Below are 17,208 nucleotides of genomic sequence, written 5' to 3' on the forward strand. Positions count from 1 at the left end.
GGGAGGCCCTCGTGCCGGCCGCCAGCCCCGGGCCCCGGCTCCAGCTGCCGGGTCTGCCAGAGCAGGGAGGAGGGGCCTCCTCACAAGACCTGCCCACCGGTCGTGCCCTCTGGCCTCAGGCGGGACCCTTTGCCTCCCTGAGGGTACTTCCCCAGTGAGAATCGGGGAGGTCCGTCCTGGCTGTAAAGCCACGCTGAGGGGCATGTAGCACAGGAGGGCACGTTTTGTGAATAGAGAGCAGGCAGGGCACGGCCACCCCAGGGACGTCCACCCAGGGTGGACACGAGTCTCCCAGAAGTAGGGATCAATGTCAAAGGCCCTGGGCGAGCACCTCCCTGCTGCTCCCCAACCCCAGGGGCTGCAAGGCAGGGACAGCAGGGAGAGAGGGACACAGGTGAGGAGGACAGGCCACTGCTGGTGCTGGAAAGAAGAGGCCGTGTCACCAGCAAACACTGACGCACTCAGCCAGCCCGAGCCCCGCAGGTCCCTGCAGTGGCCTCAGTGAACCCCGTGATATGGAAGCAGGAATGGGCTGCCTTTCTAGGACAGAGAGATCCGCTGCCTGGGGTCATGGATGCAGAAGGGCACGGGGCCATGGCTGGGGACCAGCTTCCCGGCGGGGGTTGTGCAGTACAGGCCGTGGATGGTGGACGGGGGGGGGGGGGGGGGGGGAGAGGGTCCCTGCTCATGGGATGGCAGAGCTGGGAAGCCCATAGCACAGTCTGGGGAGGGGCGGGGCCAGCAGGGAACCCGGCGCAGGGGAGGTTGGGGGGAACCCACTGGGGGCTGGTGGGGGAAACGCTCTTCCAGCTCAGGCACACCTTGCAGATGCCGTTGATGCAGAGGTCGTGGCCGGGCTGGCCCGGGTGGCAGGGGGTGCCGTCTACCACAGCGTCCCGCAGCTTCACAGCAAAGTACTCGTTGGACGGGCGGCAATGCAGCTCACAGGGGTTCACTGGGGCCCCAAGCAGAGGACACATGAGGGACAACCAAGGTGGGAGTCAGGGAGGCCCTGGGGTGGCTGGCTCTCAGCCAGGCTGATCGCGGGGGAGTGGGGCCCCGCGCTGGGGTGGGTGATCTCGGGCCCCCAGGACCCGGCCCCCGGGGCTGCTGTGGCCCGTGGGCAGCAGGACTCACCGTCATTGACCACGGGCACCCACGTGTACAGCCGGCCCTTGTAAGGCATGGCGTCGAAGCGGCTGCACTGCACCTGGCGGAAGGAGGGGTGGCCGGGCGGGCAGGCCTGCAGGCTGCACAGGCGGAAGCGCTTCCGCTCGCCCACGCAGTACTTGCCTTTGTATTTGGGCCTGTGGGGAGAGCCAGGTGGGGCCGAGGGAGCACACAGTGAGCGCTGACGGTGTACCTGGTTCTGGGAGCAAGCCCTCGGGCTGACTCTGGGGATTCCGGGGACTCCCAACGCCCGCCGCTCCCGGCTCTGGCCCAGACCCTCTCCCTGCATGTGAGCACCTACAAGATTGCGGGGGGAACCGGGGCTGCCAGAAGCTGCCTCCGCCCCCACCCTGTAGTGCACCCCTGGGCATGTCTTCGGCCCTGTCTGGGCTGCAGTCTGCTCGCCTGTCAAACGGGGACAGGGCTGCCCATGCAGAGCACTGGCGGGAGCCTGGGACAAGCTGGGGAGGGGCCAGCACCCCATCTCTGGCCCAGGAGACCCAGGGTCCCAAGGATCCCCCATGCCTGCAGACTCCTTCCTGGTAGCCCCCGCAAGCACAGCACCTGAACCCCACCCTCATCTGGGCCAGGGTGGCTGTCCCCAACCCAGTCCAGGCCAGGATGCCGAGACCGGGCCGGCTCTGAGTCCCGCACCGGGAAGGGCAGCCTCACCAAGAGGGCTCGTCCGAAGGAGCCAGGGAGCTCCTTGGTTCGCACTACCACTGGCTCAGCCTGTCCTGATTCTTCAGATCACCCTTTATAGGTGGGGAAACTGAGGCCCAGAGAGATGAAGTCACTTGTCCCAGGGCACATTGCTGTCCCCTCTGGTCTCAGACCCACAGGCACTTGTGATGTGAGTCCTTACTATGCCCTTCCCACTGACCAGTTGGGGTTTTCATGCTTTAGCTCTGCTGGGGCTGCCTGCTGCAGTCACCCCAGAGTACAGTTTCCCTGGAAACTGAGACCCAGAGGAGGGGTAGACAGGGGATTTGAACCCTGATCCCTCTAAGGTCCAGGGTCTAACCTCCCTCCAGCCAGTTCCTGAGCTGCTGGGCCTTGCCACTCCACTCTCTGCACTGTGGCCAGCACCGGGACTCTGCTGCCTCCGCGATGCCCTCTGAGTGACCCAAGGTGGCCCTGGATACTCTAGACGTGGTCTCTGTGGGGACACTCCGGAGCGCAGGAGGCTGGGGCTGACTCTGCTCAGGGCGCCCCATCCTACCCGCCCCTGGTGTCCCCAGCCCCGCACTCACACGGGTTGCGTGCACTGCCGCTCAGCACTCTGCACACCCATGCCGCAGCTCCGCGAGCAGACTGACCAGGCGCTCCAGCCCGACCAGCCGCCATCCACAGCCTCGGGCCGGAAGCTGACGGGCACGCACTCCCCGTTCAGACACCACTGAGACAGACGGGGGTGGAAACAGCACCGGGGCCACCAGTCACCCCCGCCCCGGCGGGATGGAGGAGTCAGGGGTCCCCCTCCTAGTCTCCCAGCACCCAGGCCCTCCCTGGGAGTTAAACGGGATGGAGCCCCTGATGGGAGCCAGGCTTCTCCCCACGCACCCACCACGCCGGCGGGGGCTGCAGCACCCCTACCTTGTTCTCCCCACACCTGGTACCATCCACGGCCGCGTCCAGCTTGGAGTGACAGGTGGTCCCCACAGAGCACCACAGAGTGTGGCACACATTCTGCAAGGAAGACAACGCAGGCCATACTCTCACCCCTGCCTGGGGCCCCTGGGGGTGGCAAGGGGGTGGGGCTGAGGATGGGACTCCCAGTGGGCCCCTCCCATCTTCCCCCAACCATGCGGTGCTGGCGTGCCCAGCCCTGGGGTTTGCAGCTCAGAGCATCTCCAGCCCTGCCCACTCATACCAGCTCCACCCATACACCTCCTAGCCCCACCCACTTATAACAACTCCACCCACAGCCCTTCCAGCCCCGCCCACTCACAATTAACCCCTCACTCACCCCAGACCTTCACCTCCCAGTCCTGCCCACTCACACCAACTCCACCCATTCCTCTCCCGGCCCCGCCCACTCATAACTAGCCCCACCCACTCATACCAGCCCCACCCACACCTCTTCCAGCCCCGCCCACTCGCCAGAAAGACACCCCCCAACAAGCCTGGGTACTCTTTTACAGGGTGATGGCCTTCACTTCAGGCGATCTTCCCCGGGGCCACGCAGCAGAGCTTTTGTTTTGCCCTTTATAACGCAGCCCTGGGAGGTGAAGGGCTTGCCCAAAGCCACAGTCCGCAAAGGGTCCACCCAGAAATCGGACCTGGGTCTGTGCCACGCAAGCTGCAGTGGATCCCACAGCCCGTGGTGTCTCCCATGCACCCCATAAGGGGATGAGCCCAAACCAGCGCACATTGCAGGCTGGGGAAGCAGCCCTCCGCCCTGTGCGCACCCCACACTCACATCTATGTCGTCACAGAAAGTGGAGTAGGCCCCGTACTGGAGGCGGCACTGGTGGCCCACATCGTAGAGGACCCCGGGTGGCACGGAAGGGAAGTCGATGATATCCTTGCTGGGGGAGTCGTCCAAGCACAGGCCCCACCCTCGACTGCAGAGAGGGCACAGAAGGACAGGGCAAGGGGGGCAGCCTGAGAGACCCACAGGGGAGGCCTCTGAGGGGAGGGGAGGGCACAGAGCACCAACCCTCCTTGCTCACTGCAGCCCACCCTCTGATCCCCAAGCTAGCATTCAGGGTGCTCCCGTTCCCTCCCCTTGATCTCCAGGCCCTCTGGCCTCTGAGCAACGAGCCCCACTCCCCAGGGTCACACATTTGCACGAGCTGCTCCCTTGCCTGCTCTGCACGCCCTCCTGCAGAAACTCTCCTGCTCAGGCAGCCCCTGGCCATGCCCGGAGCTCCTGTAGCCGCCACCCCACAGCCTGGGGCCGGGGCCTCCTCACTCTGGGATCTGGAGAGCATCAGCTGGCAGCTGATACAGCAGCTGGCAGCTGATACAGCAGCCGCCCCTGTCCGCCCCACCCCGGGCTGAGGTCTCAGGTGTCTGTGGGGGGTGACAGCCCACTGGGCCAGGGGAAGCCCTGTCTGCCCTCTTCCAGCCCTCCCTGGCAGGGGACCCACACCAGCAGGCAGGGCGCACGGAGGCAGAAGGGCCCCGCAGAGGGCATCCCAGGCAGGCTCAGACCCACCTCGGGGCCCCTTGGGCAAAGCTGTTGGCTCTGGGGGCCAGTGTCCATCCCACTGCCCTGGCCACGCCCCTAAGGCTGAGCACCCAGCCCAGGGCTCACTGCTGTCCTGCAAGAGCCAGAGAAGTGTCCCCGGACCTCCCTCAGGGCAACAGCGGCTGGTGAGAGCTGAGGTTGGGTAGCTAGCTGGCCCAGGCAGCAAGGACACCCCAGCCAGGCAGGGGAGGGTCGGCAGAAACCCCTCAGTTTTCCAGTCTGGGGTGCTTAGGGTGGCTGGTAGCAGGCGGGGGACCAGATAAGCAGAGGATTCTGGTTAGGGTCAGAAGGGCAGAGGTGACAGGTACTGGGGTCTGACAGGCACAGAGGAAACACCACGGGACGGCGGGGCCGTTGAAAGATATGGGGAAGCCAGGGCAGGGGGCCTCTGGGATCCCGGAGTTCCAAGTTCACAGGGGAGCTGTGGGGGCTAGGGTAGTGTGGGTGTCTGTGGGGTTTCCTGAGGCCCAAGCTCCACCTGGAGCGGCCAAGAACACAGCCTCTGAGATTAGACCCTGCGGAGGACCCTGGCGACCCCTCCCAGACCACCTGGACCACCCGTGCTGGTGGAAACCAGACTGAGTGTTGGCGAATGAGTAGCAAGGGAACCCAGGCCTCTGCCCCCCAGTGATCACCGGCCACCGGCCAGCTTCTTGGTCGCTCCTCAAACACCTGTTCCCTCTCCACACACACGCAGGGCCTGAAGCACAGCGTCCCCTGCCCTGGGTCACCCCCAGGCCCTGGAGGTCAGGCTCCGATGCTGGCTCAAGCTGCCAGTGGCCTCACACACCCACTCGCCGGGCAGCGCCAGGGCAGGCCCCCTCCCCTCCACCCACACGCCTGACCTCAAATGCTTCACCCCAGTGCAAGTTCGAAACCATGGCAGCAGAGCCCCGGCTGAGAAAAGCTCGTTCTGACCACTGGCCTGGCCTTTGGGGCAAAGTGTCAGCTAGGGGCGTGGGGGGCAGGGTCAGCCTGGCCCTGGGGCTCCTTCTTTCCAGCAATTCAAGACACTCCGCTAGGAGGGCTGGCCCACCCCTCTGACTCAGACCCAGGCTGGGGGCTCCTCCAGCTCGGGGTCCCATAGGTCCCCGCAGCAGCCCCAGTCTGGCCTTTGTCTCCTGGCTGGAACTTGCCATGTGTCTTGTCCTGTGGGCCGGGCGGCCGGAGTAGCCATCCTACATGTGTGTGAGGGGTCAGGAGCCCTGGGGACCCACGCGGGACCCGCCACCAAAATCAGGGCCATATTCAGGCCCAAGTGCTGATGGGGAGTCGGCACCCCCCGTCCCATGCTCCGCCGTGCAGCCTTGGGCCACGCGTCCCGCTCCCTGGGGGACCTCATCTCCAGAGGCCGAGGCTGCCCGAGGGAGCCCGAGCTACAGAGGTATAAATAGCAGCATCTACCCGGGAAAGTCACACGGGCAGCGGCCGCCAGCCCTTCCTTCCTCCGGCCGGCTCCCTGCCAGGCCCCTCACGCGGACACATGCCCACAGCTGTCTGCAGGGGGGCCGGGGAGCTCCGGTCTGCTAGGGAAAGCCAGGCAGCCTGCGAGGGCCTCTGAGCCTCCCCAGGCCCAGGGAACACTGCCTGGCCCCAGAGTCCATGCGGCTCTTACTCGTCCAGACCCTGCTGGGTGAAGCCCGTCCAACCCTAGCAGGGAGACGGAGGACAGGCTGGCACCAAGCCTCCCTCTGGGACCCCCTTTCCTTGGCCCTTTCCTGGCCCTCCAGGGTGGAGGGGCGGGAAAGCACCCTCCACACAGGCCTGCCTCTCTCTGGCCTTTGCCCTCACACGGCCCCTCTTGGTGCCCTTCCTCTCTGTGCTCCCCCCACCCCCACCAACCTCCCAAAGGCCCCAGCAGGCTCAGGCTCTGGCCTGATCTTCCCGCCCTCGCCACAGGCCCCGAGCCAAGGCCCTCATACATTCCAGCAAAGAGCACAGAGACCCCGTGTGTGCCTGTGTGTGCCCGTGTGTGTCCTGCCCGCAGGGTGCTGGGCGGCTCCCTGGGTGGGGACAGCTGGGAACAGGCCCTGGGGGTGTTGTGGGGGAGACTCCCCTGGCAGGGGGAGGGGGGACAGGAGACACGCCCTTGGGACTTTTTCCAGGCCTGCTCTCCTTGCCCGGGCTACCACGCGGGTTCAGACCTGTCTTATCAGGCTGCTTAGAAGTCGTGGTGAGAGGCACCAGCACTGAACATGAACCACGGGGTTGGCGACAGGCTGGACGCTAGCAGCCGCCGCGAGGCAGGCCCGTCAGGAGCCCCATGGGCCGTGTCTGCCAACGCGGGCAAGAGCCGAGGCCAGAGTCCAGGCCCTAACCATCACCCCAGCTGCCCCGCAGCCATCCCTCCGCTGCAGAGGCCAGAGTCCCTGCTCACACCCACAGGGGACACGCTCTTGTCCCCACGTAAACCCACAGTGAGGGACTTCTAGAAAAACATGGCAGAGGGAGCTCCACACCCCGCCCCGCCGCCCAGGATGACAGCAAAAGAATAAATAAACAAGGACACAAGGCAAGGGGGCTGTGACAAGGACGTAGGACAGATGTCAGCGAAATTCAGGACGCCGGAAAGCCGATGTGAGTGAGGGCAGAGCTGGGGGTGCTGAGAGTCGGAGGCCGAGGCCTGCTGGAGAGACCAGCCGGGAGCAGAACCCGACACGGGCTCAGGCTTAGGGCCCAGGGAGCCATGGAGGCCTGGGCTGGGGACAGGAGACCTCAGACCCCACCTCCACTCCCGCACCCCTATGGCCAGGTGATGGCCGCCGCCCTGCCTGCAGAGTGCTGGGGTTACTCTCTGAAGAGGCTGACCTGGGGGATCTGGCCCTCGGGGACCTACAGAGGGACCTACAGAGAAGGGGACATGTGTGAGTTCACACAGGGAAGGACGGGAAACCAACAAGGCCCTTCCCCACCTGGTGCCAGACTCACAGCTCCCAGGACAAGAGGAGAGTATCTCAGGGGAAACAGAACCACTCCAGAAAGGGCCCTCAGTGCTGCTCCCGAAGACACAGCCCCACCCCGGCCGCTCCGTCCGCACCAAGTCCAGAAGCCTGCTGGGCCCGGAGGCCTGCCAGCTGGTATCCCAGGGCCGCCTCCCGGGCACGAGAGGAAGCTGAACTGGCTTAAACCCTTTAATACGAAATGGTTTTTTAAATTAAGGAAAGGGGATGCCTGGGTGGCTCCGTCATTAGGCCTCTGCCTTCGGCTCAGGTCATGATCCCAGCGTCCTGGGATCGGCCCCGCATCCGGCTCCCTGCTCGGCTCGGCGGGGAGCCTGCTGCTCCCTCCCCCGCTCCCCTTGCGTGTGCTCCCTCTCTCGCTGTGTCCTCTCTCAGTCAAACAAATAAATAAAACAGAACAAAATTTATTAAATAAATCAATAAAACTAAACCAAGGAAAGAAAGATATCGCAGGCCGTGGAAGAGAAGAGTTGAGCCCACGGAAGGAATGACCTCAGAGAGAAGCAAGGCAGCCCCGACAGCGGGCAGCAGCGAACACGGGGATTTAGCGAGTAAGGAAGTACAACAAGTTCAAAGTATCGCGGAGAAAACTTAACCGAGGGTGAACACAGGATGTCCTCCAGAAAACAGGGAAAAAAACCAGTAGAAAACATGTAAAGGATATGAGGACAGCTGAACATCGAGGGTTCCAAAAGGGGAAAATACAAATGATCAAATAACACAGGAACATTTCCAGAAAAGACAGGACCTTTAGGGGAAAAGCATCCACCAGGTCTAAAGAAGCAAGAAAAGTCTCACGGAGACAACCACCTTACCTGTGAGGGAGCCAGGAAAAGAGGAACAAACAAGACCCCAAACCAGCCGGAAGGAAGGAAGGACAGTGATCGGGGCAGAAATAAATGAGATAGAAACCAACAACCAGAACAGATCAATGGAACCAGGAGCTGGCTGAATGAAAAGTTCCACGAGATTGGTGTATCTGGACTCATCAAAACAAAGACAGAGAGACAGAGACAGAGACGGAGAGAAAGACAGAGAGACAGAGACAGAGACAGAGACAGGAGAGAGAGGACTCGAAACCAGAGACGAAAAATAAGAAATAGCGATGGGCAGCACAGAAATGCAAAGGGCTGTAATTCAGAAAAACTCCAATTCGACACACTGAACAACATGGAAGACACGGATAAATTCCTGGAAACATAAAACTTCCCAAAAAGAAATGAGAAAGAAACAGAAAATTTAAACAGACCAATCCCAGCAATGAAACAGTCATCAAAACTCCCAACAGGGACGCCTGGGTGGCTCAGTGGGTCAAGCAGCTGCCTTCGGCTCAGGTCATGATCCCAGCATCCTGCTCAGCGGGGAGCCTGCTTCCCCTCTGCCTCTGCCTGCCACTCTGCCTGTGCTTGCTCGCTCTCTCTCTCTCTGACTAATAAATAAATAAAATCTTTAAAAAACAAAAAACTCCCGACAAACCACAGTCTAGGACCAGATGGCTTCCCAGATGAATTCTGCCAACACTTAAAGAAGAGTTAATACCTGTTCTTCTCAAACGATTCTAAAAAACAGAAAAGAAAGGAAACTTCCAAATTCATTTTGAGGCCAGCATTACCGGGCCAAAACCAGACAAAGACCCTACTAAAATAGAGAATTACAGGCCAAAATCCCTGATGAACATAGATGCAAAAATTCTCAATGAAATACCAGCAATCCCGGGGCACCTGGGGGGCTCAGTGGGTTAAGCCTCTGCCTTCGGCTCAGGTCATGATCCCAGGGTCCTGGGATCAAGCCCCGCATCAGGCTCTCTGCTCAGCAAGGAGTCTGCTTCTCCCTCTCTCTGCCTGCTCCTCTGCCTACTTGTGATCTCTGTCTATCCAATAAATAAAAATCTTTAAAATAAATAAAATAAAATAAAGTAAATAAAACACCAGCAATCTGGATCCAATAATACACATTAAAAATCACTCACCCTGATCAAGTGGGATTTATTCCGGGGTTGCAAGGTTCACACACTGATCAATGTGATACATGAGTAAGAGAAAGGATAAAAACCATGTGGTCATTTCAAAAGACACAGAAAACCCATCTGACAAAGTTCAACATCCATTCATGATAAAAACCCTCAACAACGCAGATTCAGATGAGAGGGAGTGAACCTCAACATGATAAAGGCTACATATGAGAAATCCACAGCCAACATCACACTCAACGATAAAACACTGAAACTTTTCCTCTAAGATCAGGAAGAAAACAAAAATGTCCACGCTCACCACGTTCACAAAACATAGTACTGGAAGTCCTAGCCACAGCAGTCAGACTAAATAAATAGATAAACAAATAAATAAGTGCCATCCAAATTGGTAAAGAAGTAGAATATGATACTACATATAGAAAACCCTCAAGATTCAACCGAAAAACTAAATCCCAGGATACAAACTCAACATACAGAAATCAATTGCATCTCTCCACACTAACAGTGAAGCAGCAAAAGAGAAACTAGGAAGAAAATCCCATTTATAATTGCACCAAAAATAACAAAGTACCTAGGAATAAACTTAACTGAAGAGGAAAAAGATCTGTACTATGAAAACTACAAAATATTGAAGACAACACAAAGAAATGGAAAAACATTCCATGCTCATGGGTTAGAAGAACAAAAATTATTGCAATGTCCACACTTCCCAAAGCAATCTACAGATCTAATGCAACCCCGATCAAAACACCAACAGCATTTTCCACAGCATTAGAACAAACAATTTCGTTGGAACCACAAAGACCTCAAATAGCCAAAGTGAGCTTAAAAAAGAAAAGCCAAGCTGGAGGCATCCCAATTCCGACTTCAAGATATACTACAAAGCTGTAGAAATCAAAACACTGTGATCCTGGCATAAAAAGAGACACATAGATCAATAGAACAGGACAGAAAGCCTAGAAACAAACCCACAGTCACACGGTCAGTTAATCTTCGACAAAGCAGGAAAGAATATCCAACGGAAAAAAGACAGTCTCTTCAACAAATGGTGCTGGGAACATGGCACAGCCACATGCAAAACAATGAAACGAGGGGTGCCTGGGTGGCTCAGTGGGTTAAGCCACTGCCTTCGGCTCGGGTCATGATCTCAGGGTCCTGGGATCGAGTCCTGCGTCGGGCTCTCTGCTCGGCAGGGAGCCTGCTTCCCTCTCTCTCTCTCTCTGCCTGCCTCTCCATCTACTTGTGATCTCTCTCTGTCAAATAAATAAATAAAATCTTTAAAAAAACAAAACAAAACAAAACAAACAAACAATGAAACGAGGTCACTTTCTTACACCATACATGAAAATAAACTGAAAATGGATTAAGGACCTAAACATGAGACATGAAATGATAAAAATCCTAAAAGAGAGCACAGGCAGTAGTTTTTCTGATGTTAGCCATAGCAACTTTTTTCTAGCTCTGTCTCCAGCAAGGGAAACAAAAGCAAAAGTAAACTATTGGGACTACATCAAGATAAAAAGTTTCTGCACAGTGAAGGAAACAATCAACAAAACTAAAAGGCAACCTATGGAACAGGAGAAGGTATTCACCCACAACATATCTAATAAAGGATTAGTATCCAAGATATATAAAGAACTGATACAACCCAACACGCAAAACAAATAATCCAACTAAAAATGGGCAGGAGACGAACAGACATTTCCCCAAAGGAGACATCTAGATGGCCAACAGACACAAGAAAAGACACTCGGCATCACTCATCATCAGGGAAATGCAATTTACAGCCACAGTGAGGTCCTACCTCACACCAGTCAGAATGGCTAAAATCAACACGCCAGGAAACAATAGGTGTTGGCAAGGATGCAGAGAAAGGGGAACCCTCCTACACTGTTGGTGGGAATGCAAGCTGGGGCAGCCATTCTGGAAAACAGATGGAGGTTCCTCAAAAAGTTAAATATAGAGCTACCCTACGACCCAGCAATTGCACTAAAGTATTTAACCAAAGATACAAAAATACTAATTTGAAGGGATACGTGCACCCCTGTTTATTGTAGCGTTATCTTACAATGGCCAAGATATGGGAGCAGCCCCAGAGCTGCTCGACAGATGAATGGGTAAAGAAGATGTGGTGCGTGTACACACACACACACAAGAATATTACGCAGCCATCAAAAAGAACAAAATCTTGCCATTTGCAATGATGTGAATGGGACTGGAGGATATTATGCTACGCGGAATAAAAGAAAGACAAAACAACATGTGATTTCACTCACATGCGGAATTTAAGAAACAAAACAGATGAACAAAAAGGGTAAAGAAAGAGAAGGAGGCAGACCAAGAAACAGACTGAACTCTAGAGGAAAAGCTGCTGGTCACCAGAGGGGAGATGGGGGGTCACGGGGGAGACAGGTGATGGGGATTAAGGAGGGCACTTGTCGTGGTAAGTACCCGGTGGTGGATGCAAGTGTCGAACCACTGAATCGTACACCTGAAATTAGTATTACACTGTGCATCAACCACACTGGAATTAAAACCAAAAAAAAAAAAAGGCATCTAACAAGAACCCTCCAAGACAAAGACAGGTCAAGGCACAACTGCAAAACTTCCAATCATCATAAGAGAAAAAGAGAAAGAAAAGCTTCCAGCTGTTTTAGGAGGTCACGACAGAGGCCTGGGAGTAAGACTGGAAAGAGCCTTCTCAGCAGCAACATTAGGAGCCAGAGGATGATGAGAAAAATTCTTTGAAAGACTGAAGGCAGGTGACTTCTGGCTTGAAGCTGATATCAAATCCAACTACCAATCAGGAGTCAGGAAAGAAGGAACTCCTTCAAACCCCTCACCTCCACACACCTTTTCTCAGAAAGCTACTTGGCGATGTGCTCCAGCAGAACAAAGAAGCATCCCCTCTAAAGTTGGTAGCAGGATGACCCCACAGGATAATGTTAGGACAGGCCCAGAAAGCACCCGGTCTACACTGGAACAGGGGGCAGAGGCCACACTGTCCCCTGGAACCAGAACTTGCTCCAAATGCAGAAAGAAGGCAGTGACGTGTCAAGAAACACGAACCACCAGAAGCTGTGCTGTCCCTTGTTACTGGTCCTACTTCCCCGTCTCAGCCAAGCACACAGTGGAAGCGAGGAGGCAGAAGCGGATGGAGGCAGGTCGATGCTCTGTCGCTAGCACTTAGAGCTAGCACTGCACAAAATAAAGGTCAACAGTGAGATGTATGCTAATAATTTAAATTTTTAAGTTTTTCTTTGTTTAGAACATAAAATAGCAAATAAACAAAATTTAGGGGACGTGAAAGAAAGGAAAAACTTTTAAGTTTCGGCACTTTAAACTTTAAAAACTTTAAATGGCACTTTTCCCTGGACTCCACTGGCCACGTGGCTAGGCCTGTGCCCTGTCTGGTTTCCTTCCCATCCCAAACCCAAGGATCGCATCCCTATCCTGGACCCATGGTCCCCGAGTCCCTACTCTCCCCCGGCCTTCCCGACAGCCCTCAGGTCCCTTGTATCCCAGCCCCCGCACCCCACGCAGACACCACTGCTCTCCCTTCTCGATGTGTGTCAGCTGTTTCTGTCAGACCCAGCTCAGATGGCCTCTCCTTCCAGCCCCGGGGGAGGGCGAGACCCGCGCCCAGCTCCACCTGCCGGCCCCCAGCTCTACTGGCTGCCTTTCTGGGCCACCCTCCATCCGGCACCGGAACGCCGCTCAGGCCGCCCCCCTCCGACCCCCCGTGGGGCTTACTCCAGGAATCGGGTGATGTACTCGCGGCTGCATTGGGACCAGGTGAGGGGGATGGTGTCGTACAGGAGCTGTGGAGACATGATGAAAGGCCGTTTCCCAACAGGCTCGCAGTCATTGCCGTTTCCATCATGCTGAATGCCGAAGCTGCGTGAGAGCGGAGGCCGCGGGGCAGGTGAGCCGTGGGAGAGCGCCTGCCCGACCCTTCCCTCCCGCCTGCACGGGGTGAACCCATCAGACGGTTGTGCAGCCTCTGGAAGGTCAACCCCTCTGGGAGCCTCTGCCTCCCTGACCTACGGTGGGGTAGGAAGCTGTGCTGTGCTTCCTGAGCCCTCCTCCAGGGACACCTGCCTGAGCCTGACAGCACCTGCGGGGACTGGCCGGTGGGAGGCACCGCTCCCTCCCTGGCGCCCAGCACCCCCGGCCTGCGGCTGTGCGTTAGAGGAGGGGCGTCTGAGCTGCCCTACCACAGAAAGGTTCTTAGGACGCCATCCTTGGGATGGAGCCAAGAAAGACTATGTTGGCTTGGCACTTAGGACGTGCCGGGTGCCGTGCTATGCCCTGGCAGAGACCCCATCTCGCTCAGCCCTCAGAGCGGCCGGGGGCTGCTCAAAGAGGCTTGGGGCCCGGCCGAGGGAACGCAGCCAGGGAACGGCAGGTCCAGGGCACCGTGCTCTTTCTAGCGCCATGGGCATCTTCGAGACCCTGCACGCTGTCCCTCAAGGAGCCCGAGCAGGTAAACCATGAACCCCCAAACCTCTGAGCGGCAGACCTGGCTGTGGGCCACCCTCATCGGAGCAGCGGCCTGAGGCGCGGCCCCATCGAACAGCCGGACCCCCTCGCACGGCCGGCTGAGCGCGTGGACCACCCTTAACCCTAGAGCCTCATGTGGACAGGCCAGCTGGCCGGAACCGTGAGCATCGCCGGATCCGACCCGCTCGACCAGCAGGGCGCGCACAAAGGCCCGGAGAGGGCAGAGCACTTGCCCGGGGTCACAGGGCAACCAGGAACACACATGTGGCGGGACCAAGAGTCGGAATGCGAGCACGGAGAGCACCGTGGACGGACCGCCGCAGACCCGTGCCGACGTCCTGGCCACGTCAACCCCACCTCACACGGGACTCTCCCTGAGCTGGCCCCGGGGGACCTGGGTGGGCCTCTCCCCGCCGGACAGGAGAGCAGCCTGGCTGTGGGGACGGGGCAGGGGCAGTGCATGGCCAGGCCAGGACAGACCCCCTAGCTGGGACCCGGTGCCCCAGGGGCAGTGAGGGGAGCTGGGGGGCCGAGCAGGCGGCGTACCTGTGTCCGAGCTCGTGGGCCACGGTGAAGGCCAGCGGCAGCCCGGTGTCCTCGCTGATGCTACAGCTGTAGAGCGGCTGGCACATACCCGCCACATGGGCCAGGCCCAGCGTCCCACAGGGCTGGTTCATGGCTACACACAGGTCCTTCCTGCGGGTGCAGAGGGAAGCCGCCCTCAGGCTGACCTGGCCCTGCACCAGGCCCAGCTGAGCCTAGAGCGAGCGAGCGAGGAGGGCGGCTGTCCCCTCCCGCCCGGACAGCCCACGAGCACCGCAACCACGCCCGGGGCAGGGCCCTCAGGCACACGGACACGGGTTGGTGCCTGGGGAGCAGCCCAGCAGGATTTTGGTTCCTGTCCCCGGGAGGGTGCCAAGGCACTGCTGGGACCCAGCAGAGGGAGACCCCTACCGACCCACCTCCGACCCCTTTGCATTTGTCCAAGGTGGAGGGGGGGGGGTGCTGGCAGCCAGGGCAGCCTTGGCTGTCCAACAGGGGCAGGGGGCTCCTTCCAACAGAACCGCCCTGTCTGCAGACCGCAGGGGTGGACACAGGGACTCCCACGTGTGATCAAAGTGCGTAAAGCACACGTGCACGTGATGACCAGCTGGGGACGTGTGAACGGGTTTGTGGACAGAACCAGGGTCGGTGCCCTGGTCGTGGGCTTGCGCTGGGAGCACTGGGGAAGGGGCAGGGGCGTAGACGCGAGCCCCAGGGAAGGGGCGCCGGTGTAGGGCGTCCCACATCGTCTCAGTATAGAAAGGTCTCGCGAAACAGTGACGGAACTGGTCTCCAGCCGCCCTCCGCGGCTCCGGGGCAGCCCCCGCCCCCGGCACCTGGTCAGCAGGACGGCCGTGTCATGGTGCTGCGGGTGCGCATCCCCCTTCATGTTGATGCTCTTCTGCCACCGGCAGAAGCTCCTCAGGGTGTTGTCTGCATGGTGTGTGACCTTCAGGTCTTCCTGGGGGCACAGAGAGCGGCCACTGGTGCCTCCCCAAGCCCAGAGGGCCAGGTCCCATGCTCCCCCGTGGGGACACAGGACAGAGGACGGGGCGGGGTGCATAACAGCCGGGCCTGTGGGCTCTGTCCCAGCTCCCGTCTGACCACCCCTCCCGCAGGCACATCCCAGGGGACCGGAAAGAGGGCCGGCCAGGGACTGGGGGTTGAAAGGGGCCCCGCCTGGGCTGAGCTGGCTCCCGGTGCCCTTCTGCACGGGGCGGCTCAGGGGACGGGGCAGCCCGGGGCCCGTGACCTCTCACCTCCTCATCCTCCAGCAGGATCAGGCGCACGATGGTGATGTGGATGGGGTTCCCGATGCTGGGGTCGTGAAACAGGCCGGCCACCTGCCCGAGAGATGGGGTTGGGCTGTCACCCTGGATGGAAGGTGTAGACAGCCACCAGCAATCCACGCAGAGGTGTGCACAGCCCCACCCACACACAGGCTGCACACACAGCACACCGTGTCCCCGCATGTCCCCAACCCAGCACCAGCAGAGTCCACGTGTAACCCCCTCCCAGGCCCCAGCCGGCCCTGAGCACCGGCATGGGATCGGCTTCCCTGCCTCACAGCTCAAATACGGGCTTCTCGGCCCATCCCAGGGTCCTGCTTGCCTGCTCTCTTCACTGGGGCAGCTCGGCCGCCTCCTCCTGCCCTGGGGGACACCAGACCAGCATCCCAGGACTGAGCCCTCCCATGAGACAGGACACCTGGGCAGAGCTAAGAGAAGGGGTGGGGCGGGTACAGCCCCCGGGTCTCCCCACTGGCCTGCCGTCCCGCGGGGCAGACGTGCATGTGTCCGAGACCCCGTGGCTACACGGAGCTCCCCACTTGGTCCCGGGAGAGAAGGCCACCCCAAAGACGGCAGGTGCATCGAGGGGCAGGGAAAGGGCCAGGGAAAGCTAGCTTCTCTGTGAGGCTCCCTCAGCACGAGGAAGGGGCTGGCCCAGGACCAGGCGGGCGTCAGGTTGCTGGTGGTAGAGATGGCAGGACAGGTGGTTATGGGGGGCTTCTAGTAAGTCCATCCAGAGATACAACATTCAGACAGGAATGGACAAAACACACGCTTCAGAAGGATGCTGTAGGCCCTGATAACGGGGACGAATTGCACTTTGAGAGCCCAAGGTTAGGAACGGGTTAGACAAGTAGCACCACATGTGCACCTCGGCACGTGGGCTGAAAGCCTGGGGGCCCTGTGTGCCACCCCCCGAGGCAAACCCTTCTGACCCCTCCAGCTGCCCTGCATCCACCCCCAAGGCCACTGCCCAGGCCAAGGGGCCAGCACCTCCTGCCTGGCCAGCTGTGGAGGCCTCAGCAGTGTCCCCACGCACCCTGCCCACCTACAGCCTCGCAGCCCCCTGCCGCCAAAACTCAAGCCCAACCACATCGTGCCCTTGCTTAAAGCCGTAAGCGGGGCTTCCCGTTCACTGCGCGAGGACCAAGTCCCAGCTCTGACCCACTCGCTCACCACCTCTCTTGTCCCCACTGCCTGGTTCCGACCCACCTGGCTCACTCCAAGAATCCCGTGAGCGTCCCTACCACAGGGCATTGACAGACGCTGTGCCCTCACCTGGAACACCCGTCTTATCTCTCCAGCCCTCCCCCTCCAGCACATCTGCCTGAGCCTTCCTTCCACCCCACGCTCCCAAAGCCCTGTGAACTCATCCTTCCTAGCAGCCCCTCTGCTGACCCGCATGTTCCTCAGGATGACGGTTTCACGAACATCACGCTCCCCAGCCAGACCCGAGCTCCACGCGGGCCATGTCTGCGAGGGCCCCCTGACATCCCGGCGACCCATCCAGAGCCTGACCCATGATGAGCACTTAAGACGTATCTGCTGAGGGGTGCCTGGGTGGCTCAGTGGGTT

At 59.0% G+C, this 17,208-nt stretch overlaps 1 protein-coding gene across 4 annotated transcripts in view; it reads right to left on the reverse strand.

The window, feature by feature from the left end:
* Positions 1-17,208, reverse strand: part of ADAMTS7 (ADAM metallopeptidase with thrombospondin type 1 motif 7) — a 40,439-nt gene that overhangs the window by 10,297 nt on the left and 12,934 nt on the right. For 2 of the 4 annotated variants that reach the window (XM_032341873.1, XM_032341872.1), the window contains exons 5-13: positions 15,604-15,687; positions 15,181-15,305; positions 14,348-14,497; positions 13,052-13,119; positions 3,593-3,777; positions 2,767-2,859; positions 2,424-2,569; positions 1,138-1,307; positions 822-955 (exon numbers count right to left, since the gene is read on the reverse strand). In XM_032341873.1, coding sequence (XP_032197764.1) covers positions 822-955; positions 1,138-1,307; positions 2,424-2,569; positions 2,767-2,859; positions 3,593-3,777; positions 13,052-13,119; positions 14,348-14,497; positions 15,181-15,305; positions 15,604-15,687 — 1,155 coding nt within the window. Of the gene's footprint in view, positions 1-821; positions 956-1,137; positions 1,308-2,423; positions 2,570-2,766; positions 2,860-3,592; positions 3,778-13,051; positions 13,196-14,347; positions 14,498-15,180; positions 15,306-15,603; positions 15,688-17,208 lie in introns of all 4 variants that reach the window. The other 2 variants (XM_032341869.1, XM_032341870.1) reach the window with 1 other exon arrangement.

Source organism: Mustela erminea, chromosome 5 (genome assembly GCF_009829155.1).
Source record: "Mustela erminea isolate mMusErm1 chromosome 5, mMusErm1.Pri, whole genome shotgun sequence".
Lineage (NCBI taxonomy): Eukaryota > Metazoa > Chordata > Mammalia > Carnivora > Mustelidae > Mustela > Mustela erminea.